General features: G+C 45.3%; 2 protein-coding genes across 8 annotated transcripts in view; one reads left to right on the top strand and one right to left on the bottom strand.

Annotated features, from left to right (window-relative positions):
* Positions 1–4,778, bottom strand: part of ZNF804A (zinc finger protein 804A) — a 275,652-nt gene extending 270,874 nt beyond the window's left edge. The window contains exon 1 of the mRNA XM_041722476.1: positions 4,611–4,778. Coding sequence (XP_041578410.1) covers positions 4,611–4,721 — 111 coding nt within the window. The 5' untranslated portion in view covers positions 4,722–4,778. The remainder of the gene's footprint in view (positions 1–4,610) is intronic.
* Positions 4,779–6,150: 1,372 nt separating this feature from the next.
* Positions 6,151–14,614, top strand: part of LOC121472168 (translation initiation factor IF-2-like) — a 96,401-nt gene continuing 87,937 nt past the window's right edge. For 4 of the 7 annotated variants that reach the window (XR_005982789.1, XR_005982790.1, XR_005982788.1 and 1 more), the window contains exons 1-3: positions 6,151–6,484; positions 6,740–6,920; positions 10,429–11,007. Coding sequence is in view for 3 of the 7 variants with exons in the window: in XM_041723262.1 (XP_041579196.1) it covers positions 6,177–6,484; positions 6,740–6,920; positions 9,129–9,266 (627 nt within the window). In the remaining 4 variants the exon portion in view is untranslated. Of the gene's footprint in view, positions 6,485–6,739; positions 6,921–9,128; positions 9,689–9,817; positions 10,057–10,428; positions 11,642–14,614 lie in introns of those variants that run through there. The other 3 variants (XM_041723263.1, XM_041723262.1, XM_041723264.1) reach the window with 3 other exon arrangements.

Below are 14,614 nucleotides of genomic sequence, written 5' to 3'. Positions count from 1 at the left end.
GTAAGGAAATGACATGAATAATAATACTGTTTTTTTTTTTTTTTAAATCTTTATTTATTTATGATAGTCACAGAGAGAGAGAGAGGCAGAGACACAGGCAGAGGGAAAAGCAGGCTCCATGCACCGGGAGCCCGACGTGGGATTCGATCCCGGGTCTCCAGGATCGCGCCCTGGGCCAAAGGCAGGCGCCAAACCGCTGCGCCACCCAGGGATCCCAATAATAATACTGTTATACGAGATCATGATAATTAGAACAAAAGGCCATAGAATATATTTCAAAGACTCTTAATCCTAGTGAGTTCCTGTGTACACCCAGGGAAAAATCCAGAATTTTTTCATTCTTTTCAAAATGAATACATATGAAAATGTCCTGAGTGACAAGAAACCTGCAAACATGTCAAAATATGTGAATATTTCTGAAGCACATCTGAAGTGAACAGGAGCGTACATGAATACATCTTAATGAATAATATTTAACGCCTAATGCTTAACACAGAGCTTGCGGCGCCTAGAATAGTGCTTTGCAGTCGAGGCATCGCAATACATTTAACTGGTCCACGTAACAAACATGTTGAGAACTGATTAATAAGTCAATACTTCTTGCCTTGCCAACGCTGGTACTTAATCTATTGGAAGAGGAGGGCAGCCCACAGGAACAGGGCTTAGACCGGGCAGAAATTATTGATGTTTGCATACTGGAGGATGGGACTTAAAATATACTTGAATTCAAATTATCCTGCGAATCTATTTCTCCATACCCGAAGGCAAGCGGAAAAATAGAGCGCCTTGAAGAGACAGGGAACACCAACAGCGCCTCCTTATCAGTGTGGATAGTAACACACTATGGAATCCCTAGTTTAGTATCTAAACTATAAAGGAAGTATGTCTGGGGTTAGGAAATTGGCATTATAATATTGACTGACTGTATGACCTCAAATTCCCCAGTCATGTGTTTTTACTTCCACCGTCAGTAAAACAGACATAATACTCTTATGAGCTACAAAAATGCTGACTAACGAAATGTAATGAACACATTAGTGATGCTTTCCAAAGTTCCAAATGCCATATTAAAAGCGATCAAATGTATATTTACATTATGGGTTAAATATATTAAAAGTCTTTAAATATATAATTAGGGCAAGGGAGTTCTGTGGTTCAATTGACAAAACATACGTATATCAAAACGTCCTCATCCAATAAACGGTTTTATACACAATGGTTATATCTAAGGGATAATCTAAGGAAATGGGACGAGAATTACACGGACGGTAAACTTTCCTCACTGCCCCTAACCCATATAACTTACCCAGACGTATCCTGGAGCTCTCGTAAAATATCAGTTTGCCTCTTATTACATGGAATTAAAGCCTTATCACAGATACGATGCGATTATAACAGAAATCATGACAAGGAGAGTGACCTTTCTCTTTGCTTATAAGACACTGCAAAATGAAGATTTGTACATTCTCTCTTAAAATCGTCAGGAGGAATGTACTTAAGAGCTCAGAAGTAAGGTCAAGATTAACAACAGGCTTAATCTTTAAGTATCTTTTTAAAATTGTACGTGCAAAGGACATAATATGACCTATGGAAAGACTGTACAGTTTGATAATCTCCTCAGTATAAGTAGCAGGATTACATTCTGGATCTTAGGGCTAAAGCAATTAATCAATGTCACCGGCGCCCCAGGTACCTTTAGTCTGTAAGTAACTTCCCATTCATGAAAGAGCACTGTATTAGCAGTTATAGGCTGTCTTAAATTATTCAATAATTTTGAAAGATGGTAAATCTTGTAAAAATATGACTTAAAAAATCTTCAGAATACCCATTACTCATCCACTAATTGAAAATAATCGGAATTTCTTTGGAAAAATCAAAGTACCTTTTCCCTGGGTGGTTTTAAGTTGTGCTTTCCTCAAGTAAGAAAAAACACTTGAAATATTGTCAATATTCCTTTAACGTACCACACATATCAAAACGCAAAAAAAAAAAAGTGATGATATGTTTAAAGGCAAAATTTGAAATATGTCAAAATCAAATAGACAAGAAATTAAAAAGGGGCTCATGATGCCTATCCTAGGAAACTGGGATTAGAAAGTCACAACCACACATTCTTACTGGGAAATGTTCAAAATGAAATATATGTACATTTAGTGTTTCTTCTTAAGGTTCCTAATTCTGACAAGGTTCAGGTTCACTTTCTGTTTTTATCTCGTAGGACAATTTAGCTTCCACTAAGTTTTCACAGCATCCTATGTGTTGTGAAGAACACATTTTTAGGTTAAGTCTCCATATTACTGAACTAAAAACACTCATTTATGAATATGTTTGGATCTCTCCCACGGTGCTTAAAGACGGGCATAACTCTCATTCTCCCGAATAACAAAATCATCAAAAGACATGTACAAAAAACAGACATATGACATAAATCACCTTGTAAAGTGATAGTTTCAAACAGCGTTGGAGCATAGCTGGAAGTCTATGTGATTTTACCCAGTACAAATCTCTTTCACAGGAAATATAAAGTTGGGCAGCTTATAAACACAATCTGGAAGGATAAGCTATTAAGTCCCTGTAAGTCCTTTTACTCTGACTCAAAGAAATATGATAAGAGCTATTTCTAATCCTTCTTACGCCAGTTTGTTGCTCCAACATTTGCCCATATTTTGATTTATTCATCTCGTGTAGGCAGCTGCTTTTTAATACACATCTTCACCCCAAACTTACACTGGCAAATCTAGACTTCAACCTAGCTCCTGTCAACATGAGGGATAAGGATCGGATGGACTTCACACCCACAGCAAACAAATCAGCTTAACTACACTGAACTAGTGTTAGAAACCCAAGGCTGATTTAAGAATCAACATCACCAACATCTTGCCAAGTTCTGGTTTGCAACTTTCTTTCCCCCTATGCACCTTAGTGTGTGTGTTTTCTTTTTTTTTTTTGTGTGTGTGTGTGTGTTTTCTTTTACCTCTATTGCAACTATAGAGCTCTTGTTCAGTAAGTTCGCCTCCTTCCCACAAGCAAAACTTGATTGAAAAAACAAGGAAAGAAAGAAAGGAAGGAAGGAAGGAAGGAAGGAAGGAAGGAAGGAAGGAAGGAAGGAAGGAGAAAAAGAAAGAAAGAAGAAAGAAGAAAGAAAGAAAGAAAGAAAGAAAGAAAGAAAGAAAGAAAGAAAAGAAAGAAAAGAAAGAAAGAAAGAGAAAAAGAAAAAACAAGCTAGCTCCTGCTTTCTTCCAGTTGAAGGGCTCGCCCGCCAAAATATTGACCTTCCCACGCAGCCAGGTCCGTTAAGAAAATAATCAGAACCCACGCAATTTCAATGATTCCCTTGGCCTTTGCCTACTGCTCTGAAGACCACAGGTGAGCATTTTCACTCTTTCCTGCAACACCAGTCTCACCCCCCAACAGTACAAGCCACAAACTAACCCTGCTTGTTTGCATCTTAAATCAGCTGAAAGGAGGATCCCCTTAGCTTGAAAGGGGGAAAAAAAAAAGAAATCCAATGCATATCCATGCCGGAATTCACGTAAAACTTCAGAAGAGAACTTTTCATTTTTGGAAAACATCACAGCACTTTTTTGTTTTGTTTTGTTTCATAATAATAATAATAATAATAATAATAATAATAATAATAAATCAGGCAGGATCCTATTTTAAAATGCGGACTAATCGGGTCCGGCTTTAAAGTTCCAGTCGGTGGACTCAGGCTCAGTCACCACTTTGCCCGGAGCAGGAGGGACACAGAGCTCGGGGATGCAGGCACCTGCCGGCGGCCACCTGGCTCCAGCTCGGCTCTCCTGGCGCTCCTTAACCTTAGGGAGCTGCCCCTCTCCTCTCCTCTCCTCTCCTCTCCTCTCCTCTCCTTCCCCCCCTTTTGTTTTGCTTTCTTCCCTGCAGCTTCCCTGCTCCGCAGATGCCAGCACGCGGGAGGCAGGGCCCCGGGGAGGTCGGTACCTGGGCGGGGAGCGGAGACAGGTGCGACTACCGGCCCCAGCCCCCCCTCCCCCCAGGAGCCCTCGGGAGCAGGTGCCCGCGCTCCAGCCCAGCCGGCAGCCCGTGACCCCGCGCCCCCTCCCCGCGGGTCTCTAACCTCCGCGTGCGCGGCTGGCGGGGGGCGGGGGGCTCCGCGGGCGCCCGGGCGGCTCAGCCCGACAACTTGTCCCCGCGAAGTTTGCGGCCGCCCCTCGGGAGCCCTCCGGGCGCCCCCGCCGCCCCGCGGCCCCCTCCCCGTGCAGCCGTCCGGCCCGGGGGTGCCGCGGGGTCGCCGGGGGCGCGCTCCCAGGGGGAGGTCCCGCGGCCGCGGCCCCCCAGCTCCGGGAGCGGGGCGCGCCGGGGCAGAGCATCCTCCGAGCGGGCGCCCCCGAAAGCCCGGACCGGCCGAGCGTCGCTCGCATCCAGCCGCGCCCGCACCTGCCCCTGCCCCTGCCCCTGCCCCTGCCCCCGGGCCGCTGCGTCGGGGCCCCCGTGCGCGGCGACACCTGCGCGGTCCCGCGCCTCCCGCATCCTCCCCACGCGCCCCTCGCGGCTGGGCCGGGGCCGGGGCCGGGGCCGGGGATGGGGCCGGGGCCGGGGCCGGGGCCGGGGGCACGCGCGCGAGCTATTACCAGAGTTTTGGTCCCGTTCTTGCTGAGGGGGCCCCGGAAAACTCCCTTGATGTTGCGAAAGTGTCCGTTGCGGAGCCGCGTGGAGCTGATGACAATGTAGTAACACTCCATGGGGCCCCGCCGCCTCCCGCCCGGCGCTGGGGCCCCGCCGCCGCCGCCGCCCCGCACGCCGGGGGCCACGCTCACTCCGCCCCGCGGCCGCGCGCGCCGCCCCCCCGCCGCCCCCGCGCCCGCGCCCGCGCCCGCCCCCGCCCCCGCATGCCCCGCGCGCCCCCCGCCCCCCGCCGGCCGCAGGGGCCCCGAGCGCGGCAGTGGCGGCGGCGGCGGCGGCCCGGGAGTCGCGGCGGCCGGCGGGCATGAGGGCTGTTATAGTGCGCGGCGTCGCCGGTCCGCCGCACCGAGCCAATGGCAGGGAGCCACCGGGCTGGCACGGGGAGCTGTCACGGCCGCGCAGCTGGCGCCCGCCCCCGCCAGGGGGAGCGCCCCGAGAGCCGCCGCCGCCGCCGCCGCCCCCCGGGAGCCCGGACGCCGGCGAGGTGGGGGCGGGGGCGGGGGGATGGAGGTGCAGGGGCGAGGTGGGGGCGGGGGGCTGCAGGGGGGAGGGGGGACGGGGGCGCGGGGCTCCTGCGAGGTGGGGCGGGGGCGGGGGGACGGAGGTGCAGGGGCAGAGGTGGGGACTCCTGCGAGGTGGGGGCGGGGGGCTGCAGGGGGGGGACGGAGGTGCAGGGGCGAGGTGGGGGCGGGGGGCTGCAGGGGGGAGGGGGGACGGGGGGCTCCTGCGAGGTGGGGCGGGGGCGGAGGGATGGAGGTGCAGGGGCAGAGGTGGGGACTCCTGCGAGGTGGGGGCGGGGGGCTGCAGGGGGGAGGGGGGACGGGGGGCTCCTGCGAGGTGGGGGCGGGGGCGGGGGGGACGGAGGTGCAGGGGCAGAGGTGGGGACTCCGGCGAGGGGCGGGGGTGCAGGGGGGTGGGGGGCTGCAGGGGGCAGAGGGTGGGGGACTCCGGCAAGTTGGGGGGGCGGAGGGGCGGGGGCTCCTGCGAGGTGGGGGCGGGGTGCGGAGGGGCGGGGAGGGCAGGGGGCAGAGGTGTGGGACAACGGTGGGGGGCGGAGGGGCGGGGAGGGCAGAGGGACGGGGAGGAGGGAGGGAGCGGGGGGCGGGGGACTCCTGCGAGGTGGGGCGGGGGCGTCCCGGCCTGCGGGGGGCGGGGGGCGGGGCCCGAGGGTGGCAGGGGGCGGAGGGGGGCGGCTGGGTCCCCGCAGCTGCCCGCTGGTCCCCGCAGGTGCGCGCAGGTGCACGCAGGTCCCCGCAGGTGCCCGCAGCGCTGCCTCCCGCCCCCTCCCCTCCCCCCTCCCCTCCCCCAGTGCATTGAGCTTCTTGCATCGCGTTAGTTTGCGGCGTGTTCGGGGTCCCGCGGCTGGACCCCGTTCAGCATCTCAGAGAAAGGGAGCGCCCCGCAGCCGCCCCCGCCCCCGCCGCCACCCGGTCGCAGAGACCACAAGTGTTTGCGCCGACAGCTGGGGCGGGGGGCGGGGGCCGGCGGCCGTGGGCGGGGGGGGGCTCCCGGCGATGCGAGCGGACGCGGATGGGAGGCGAGGGCCGGGCCGGGCCCCCATCTCCGAGGGCCCGGGGCTCCCTGAAGCGCCGCGGAGGGGAGGGAGGCTCTACCGCAAAGGGGCGGCTGCCACGGGCGCCTCGCGTGCCTCCCGGGTCCCTCTTCCCACGCACGACACGCGGGGCGGCGGGAGCCGAAAGCCTCGGCCCTACAAGGGGCCAGGCCGGAAAGCCCCGGGCAAGCAGGGGCCGGGGCGCTGCGATCCGCCTGCAGGTGCCCCCAGCCGCCCCTCCCCGGCCGGGTCGCCCGGGCCTCGGTGCAGGTGTGACTCCTGGGGGGGTGGGGGGGGCGTCAGGTGCGCGCCAGCCCCGAGCCGCCCGGAGATGGATGGAGGCAGCAGGGGGCGGGGGGGCAGGTGCTGCTCCGGAGCCTCCGGTGGAGGCTGCTTTCCCTCCCGCCTGGGGCGGCCTAATGGGTTAAGGCAGATTCGGGACACGGACACGGACGTGGTGATGCTCCCGGGTCACCGCGGGCGGCGCCGCCACACGACCTGACTGTGTGTCTTGTGTGTCTGAAGGTCGAGGTGTCAGGACATCTGCACTCGGGCCGCCCACCCCTGGGGCTCCGCACGGCGGGGGCTCCGCACACGACACCCTCGGCCCTGCAGGGAGCCTGGCCGCCAGCCGGACCCCAGCCCTGGAGAGAGGAAGAGAAGAGAAGGGGACAGAAGAAGTGCTTCCCGCAGAGGGGACACTCCCGTGAGTAAATTAGAAGTGACAGAGGTAGGAGAGGGCAGTGCTAGACTCATCTAAGGGAAATTCTCCATGCTTCAGTTCAAACAAAGAAAAAAAAAAAAAAAAAGTTCATGTGGATTGATCATAGCTCATGATGAAGCGTCACAGTCCTTTAGAGGTATTGGCTGAGTTTCTCTGATATCCACTTGGGGGAGTGCGGAAATCTTGGGAGAAAAAGAGAGCAGGAATTTCTAAAACTTACATACTCCGTGGAACGGATCGCCTAATGACTTGTTAGAATTCAGTATGAACAGGATCTATCAGAAAAAAAAAAAAATGAGTATTCTTCACTGAACAGCGTGTGGAAATTAAATCCGTCTTGGCACCTATCATTACAGCAGTTGTTTTTTTTTTTTTTGTTATTATTATTTGTATTTTGAGGATGCAGGGATTCTCTGTAATATCATTTTGGGAACAACTAATGACCTGGACGTTTTTCATGACGCCTCCTGAAGTTTGGGAAACTTGCAGCTGGTAGACGGGGGATAAGGTCTTCACTAATACTGAGCCAAAGCGAGGAATCTCCTTAGGAAATGGAAGGAGCGTCCTAAGGGAAAGCGTCACATAATGTAGTTTTCTTGTGTTTGCAAGTCACAGTCATCTAAGCTAGGTTTTCTGAAATGTTATTCTCTCCAAATCCTTCTGACAAGATGTTCAGATCTTTAGCTACATCGTGAAGGTCAATTTCCAGTTCAGAAAACAGGAACATTTACAGGAATTGTCCTATGGAACAGAATACCGTCTATCTGGAAGGTCATATTGGGTTTTCTAGTGGCAAAGTTTATAGAGTGTATGTATGTGTCCCTTAAATAGCATGCATGTGTGTGTATATATCTTAGGATACCTAAGCATCATAATAAACTTCAGTGAAATATCTTCTAATCTCTGAAGAGTCTTTTCATTGTCAGAACAGGCTATTTTTACCACTTACACGTTTCATGGTATGATGAGGTAGCTCTAGACTGTCACATGTAGACCTACACAGAAGTGGCAATAAACACACCATAGATTTGCTGCTAAAGCATGAAGGATGAGGACGGTTATAAAAGAATGTGCCTTTTTTTTTTTTTTGCCTAAAATCTATCCTCGTCGTCTCTCTACACAGGAGGGAATCTATGTCAAAATTACATAATATGCAGATTCTGGACCTAGACCTTGAACTGCAGTAGGCATCTTTAGAAGCGAGCGCAGTTTCCTTTTGTTTCCCCTTATCTCGATTGAGCAGCCGCATCTGTAATGATCAATCAAATAAAACTATTAATCCCACTGTACAATCCCTATCAGTACAATACCTACCAGTATTGGTAGGTACTGTGTCCCTACCAATGAGCCCCGTTACCTGTGGGCTCTGCCTCAGGTCAAAGGTAATGTTCGGAATGGTGAGCCACCCCCAGCATGTGCCACCCGGCGTCTGACCCTAACAACCACTGCCCGGAGTGGAATCCTTACAGCAAACGTCAGAACCTTTCGTTTCAACTTTGCGAAAAACGAAGATAGAAGGCAGGTGGGACGCCAGGGCTTCCCCATCGTCTGGGCAAGGAAGTGTGCCTTTCTGTGGCAGTAAAGTGACATCAGTAGGTAGTGACAAATTATTGTGCTCTTCCATCTTGCTGTTCTTTCTTTCCTTTTTGTCACGGTGTAAAGGCAGTAGGTACATAAGTAAGCATCTCTAAATTCCTGCTGTGCTATAGTGTCTGAAATCCATGGCCTATTCCCAGTATTTAAAACAATTCCGATTTCTGTTATTAGTAATCATCTTGACATGGATTATTTCTATGGAAGGATGTCACCAAATTCTTAAAAATAAAATATTCCCTCTCAATCACCCGGAGAACTTAGGAGGTCTGACTGGAGACCTGCTTTAAATATCTAAACACTCAGAGTCAATATTTCGTCATCAGAAAATATTTTTAAATACCTTATGGGATAATCCTGCATCACTTGGGTTTCATTGGCGACTTGCGACTTGAAAAAATACACTTAGTAATTTCATTATGACAGTAAGTGATATTAATCTAAAAACAATGTGCAGTTCCTTTTTGCAACCACACTTCAGTTTTTCTCCTTCTCCAATTGGGATTTAAATCAAGGTCCCCTAAGCCCTGTGCCCATACTGATTTACCTCACTTCCTCTTCCTCATCTTGCTTCCCTAACCCGAATTTCCATGTCAGTTTTCTGCGCACCGACGAGGTATTGCTCCTGGCCTCCTCTTGGCTCGCACAGATTTCAGGACAATGATGTTCCTTGGAGATGTGAGACCGACGTCTTGCCTCTTTTCCCAGACCAGTGGCTGGCCCCCCGCATCCTGAATCCCTGCCCCACTTCGCTCAGTCCGGCTCTTTCAGAGGGAAGTAAATCTCCCCCCGGTTTGCTTGCTGCTATTTCAGACCATATGTTGCTACCCCCGCATGCTGAGACTTCCTACTTCCTGTCATTACAGGCTCTGGATGCTTTTACTCTGTTTGTCTGGATAACTTCCCATCACTAAAACGAATGATCCACAAATTATATTCACTTTGGGGTCCCGCACCCCAGCCTTACCTGAGCTTCTAGGCACCGAGTTCCTGTTCTTACATCATCCTGAAAAAAAAAGAGAGAAAAAAGCTTATTTCAGTGTTTTTCAAATGTGTCTGTGATGTGTTCTTAGTGATTCCAGACTATACTATTGGGATTCAAAACTTTCCTTTTCATTACTATAACAATCTTAACATAATAAGCATATTCTTGATCATTTGTGAAATCCTATAACAATAATTTGTGACTAGGTGTTGTCGCTATATGTCTCTCTTGTTTGCCTTCCTAGTTGTGACCACATTGGTGCCAGGTATTACAACTTTTATTGTTTTGGACTAATAGGGAAAAAACTAAAAACTTAACACGTAAATGTTTTGCTTATTCTGAGATAAGACCAAACGATATCATGACATCTGTATGGATAAAGGCGTTAAACCGGAGGAACGTGATAGGGCACCTGTGTGCACCCCATTCATCAGGCGTGCTTAGATCACTATTGATACACAAATACTCATAAAAACATCCATGTTGAGACTGGATTTGGTTTCAGCAAAGCAACATCATCTGTTGTATTAAATTAAGATGGTAAATTTGGATTTTTTTATATTTTTATTTGATTTCTATTTTTTAATTTGTATTTACTTAAAAGCTATAAGCATATGGGGTTTCATAATTAGTTTGGTGTTAACATATTTGAGTGAAATTATGCCACAAGTGAACCTAAGCTATGCTGGGAATCTTTAAAAATGAGCTATATGTTAATCAAGTTATTCCAACACTGGTATAAAACACCAGTATTCAATGCATACATTGAATTGAATAAACATTGTTGACTTTATCTGCAGCCGATACTGTTATTGTATGATTTGAAAGGAGATGGTGACTTTCTGAGGTTATTATTAATTATTACCTAAAAGTAGGAGGTCCATCTCCCATATCCCTGTTTCTGTATTTCAGGTCTGCTGGATTTAAAAGTGCGGCCTCTTTAAAACAAATACCGTGATCTACCAAATCCAATACCACATCAATTAGAAGACGTACCCTTTTTATCTCCACTATAAATGCAAACGCACTGTCAATTAACTGCAAGAAGCCACTGATTATAAGACATCTGAGTTATGGAGATGTTGAAAACAAAAAGGCATCTTAGAACCCATGAACTACGAAACCTGAATTTGTGAAGACACTACTACATGTAAAGACTTACTGGAACTCACCTTAAATAATGTCCAGCTAAAGCAACCATGCGACACTGAATGAATCATGACTTAGCTGCAGTTATTTCACTTCTAAAAGAAAAGGAATAAACTAGGTATTATCTTGTTCTCAAGCTTTAATCTCTCTGATTGGCAACTTCCCTAGATTTGATATTGGTCAGGCCTGGAAGAACAGAACATCAATTTAGTCTTCTACTTGAGGATGTGCGTCTTGAATGGCTGGAGGAAATGCAGAAATTGTGGAAATGTGGGAATTAGTGAAAATGCAAAATGGATCAGAGAGAAATTTCACGAATTTGCTTAGGTTCAACCCTAACAGGTAAATTAAACAATTGATATTATGCGTTTTTTTTTTTTAACATGTCTTAAAAGAATGGTAGATCACGTATTGACTAATATATTTATTTGATACTGAAAATGGGTTTTTGTCTTTTAATTCCCTTAATTTTCAATTATAATAAGTAGCATTGGGATAGATGCCAGGACAATGCTATTTTAAGAGCCAAAGCGACATTTCTATTATGTTGCCAAAGAAATTAATGTAATTGGATGCTATATGACTAACTTACCAAAAAGATGACATTAAATTATATTATTAGTCAAGATAAAGATAAACAGTTATTGCATTCCTACATTTTATAGTCTTTTGAAAAGCAATCTGGTAACATCGATTAATATTAAAATTATATATAACTTTTGACCCAGCCATTGTATTCCTAGGACTCTCTAAATAGAATAAAAGGATATTCACAAGAACACTTAATGCAATTTTGTTTAATTGTTCATAATTAGAAAAACCTGGAAACGGGAAATTATCATCAATAAATGGCTACATGTTATTATATATGTTAAAGACTTTGCATCTATTAGAGTAATACAGTGTATCTATACCTATTGACTTAGTAGGATTATCTGGTTATTTTATTGTGTAAGAAGTATACAAACAAAAGAAGAATATAAAATAGGATTTGGTTCCGTATTAAAAAAAAAAAACAACCAAGAACATGTGTATATATATTTGCCAAAGACAGGCAAGAATATAGGTGAGAGTATATGTAGTTTGTTGACATATTTTAATATTAATTCTGAGGGAGAAGAAAGAACTGGAAGAGAAGCAAGCAGCTAGGGAGGTGGAAGAAAAAGATGACTGACAATCATACACATAGAGGCACATATATGAGTAAAAACATAGAAAAAAAAAGAAGGAAAGGATGGATGGAGGAAGATGAAAATGGCACCGTAACTAGTATGTGAAGAATCATAAAAGATAGGTGAAAGCAGGGACAATATTGGGAAGATACTATAATAGAAGCAATTCATCTATAATGGTGAGTAGAGATGGGGATGAGATAACAAATCAAGGAAATCGTTATGAACTAGATTGACAAGAGTTCTGATAGATTTGGATGTGGGGTGATAAAAAGACTAACACAGAATAACAGAATTTGGCCTTAGTTGCTGGTGCAGTTTCCTGAGATGGCAAGGTCTAGAGACTTTGTGAAAAATGCTAAATTTAGATGATTATTATTATTTTTTTAAATAAGGGTGAGATGCCTTTTAAATGTACAAGCAGAGAGAGTAGACATGGCCAGGTACAAAGTCCGGAGTCAGGATCGAGATACTCATATGGGAGCCAGGGGCAAATCAGGGTGAGAGTATATGTAGTTTGTTGACATATTTTAATATGTCACAGCATGAAGGCATAAGAAATCACGTGAGATTACTTGTATATAGAAGGAGGGCTGTAGGGCAGATTGGGGTTGGCTCTAGGAAAAGTAGCTTAAAAAGAAGATAGAAAATGAGCTGTCAAAAAGTGTTTAAAACCAAGAGAATATGATGCTTTGGAAGCACCTTCCTCCAGGAAAGAAAAAAAAATCAAATTTAAGGAGAGATTGATCACCTGCGAAAAATGCTATTGATATTTCAAGTGAGAAGAGATCAGAAGAGTGATCTCAAGTCGTCCATCTTGAAAGACATTGGTGACCTTGGCAAAACAGTCTCTGGAATATACCAAAAGACTGTATAGGACTTACAAAAATTGAATCCTGCAACAGAGTTAAGAAACCAGGTATATGTGCTATGATATGGATAGACTAGAAAGTGTAAAGCTAAGTGCAATAATTCAGTCAGAGACAGAAAAATGCCATATAATTCCACTTATATGTGTAATTTAAGGAACAAACAAATAACTGAGCAAAGGGGAAAAAGAGAGAGAGAGAGAAAAAAAATCAAAGAAACAAACTCTTAATTATAGAGAAGATAGCGATGGTTACCAGAAGGAAAGTGGGTGGGGGATGGGTCAAATAGGCGATGGGGATGAAGGGGGGCACTTATCATGATGAGCACTGGGTGATGAATGGAGTTGTTGAATCACTATATTTTACATCTGAAACTAATATAACACTGGAATTTAAAATACAATACAGAAATAACACTGGTCTAAAAAACAGTAGGAAAATAAAACAAAATTGTGTCTATGTATAAAAAGAACACCCTTATTCATATTGATAAGACACTAAAAAATGACTTCATGGTATTACAACAAAGATTAACAGGTAAATCTCTCAATAGTAAAACTATGATTATTTTTTCATTGGATTTCTTGCATATATTCATATTTTAAGTGATCATTTTCTTCTACATGAAGAAAAAAGACATTTTTACTAATTATTAATTAAATTCTGTGAAAATAAATTTTTTATCTAGAAAAAATAAGATAATGAGAAATTATAAAAATAAATGAAGGGTAGAAAGGGAAAAAATTAAGCATCTGACAAGCACATATGTTTCACAATGAGTGGGAATAATTTATCCTATAAAAGGGAAAGCCTTTCAGATTACAAAATCTAACAAGTGATATGCCTAAATATAAAGTGATAGAGAAGTTGAATGTAAAGAGGAAGAAAATAGAATAATTAAACACAGAGAGAATTTACATTACTACCCTGTGAAGTAGAATTTGAGGTAAAAAATATCAAAGAATACAATTGAAGAAGATAATACAATATCCACAAGCATTTATGTGCCAAATAACATAAAATCAAAATCCATAAAGTAAAAGGCCATAGAAAAAGAAACAAAACATATAAACAAAAAACAAAAGAAATACCAAATAAGCATGACATATAATTGACTCACTTTTTCTATCAGATTATTCAAGATAATAATAGATTGATGGCGTGTATTAGTTAAGGTTAGTGGTAATGTAAATGGATACAACTCTTTGAAGGGTAAATTGGTTTTATTCATATTTTTTTTAAAGTGCATATCCCATCTTCAGCCATCCCACCCACTTCTTGTAAATTATTATACTGAAATAATATCATAAAGAGATAAAAATACAAGCATAAGAAGGCTCATTGCAGAATATTTGTAATACACAAAATTGGAAAACAACCAATATGTCCATTAAAGGGAAATAACTAGCAAAAATTAATAAAAATGCACACAATGGTAAATTAGAGATCAATTCTCAAAAAAAAAAAAAAAAAAGAAAGCTTTGTCTTTATTAAGATTTTTATCTGAAAACATCAAGACCAAAAACTACAGTATATTCTCATTTGGGTATAATTAAATTAGCATATAGATTTTTACAGACCGGTAAACGGATAGTGATTTGCAGAAAAGAAAGGCAGAAAGGTTGGCTATTCAAGAGTACTTGATGGTGATTGATACTGTTCATGATTAAGTTGGATGACTCGGGGGCTAGGGTCAGGGAGTTTGGGAGAAAGGAGTCTTAATTTCTTAAATAGCTTTTTTTTTTTTTTTTAACTGATTTTAAGTAAGAGATGTAATAATCCTTGTTTGGAATTTTTCTTAATTTTCAAAGAAATTAAGATACTTTTGCACCAATCTAGTCTTATTATTAGGTGTACAATCCATGTTATGTATGTATACATGTTTGCTCTCTCAGTTCCCTAGCAGCA

Source organism: Vulpes lagopus, chromosome 11, assembly GCF_018345385.1.
Source record: "Vulpes lagopus strain Blue_001 chromosome 11, ASM1834538v1, whole genome shotgun sequence".
Lineage (NCBI taxonomy): Eukaryota > Metazoa > Chordata > Mammalia > Carnivora > Canidae > Vulpes > Vulpes lagopus.
This window is presented reverse-complemented; position numbering and strand designations above follow the sequence as displayed.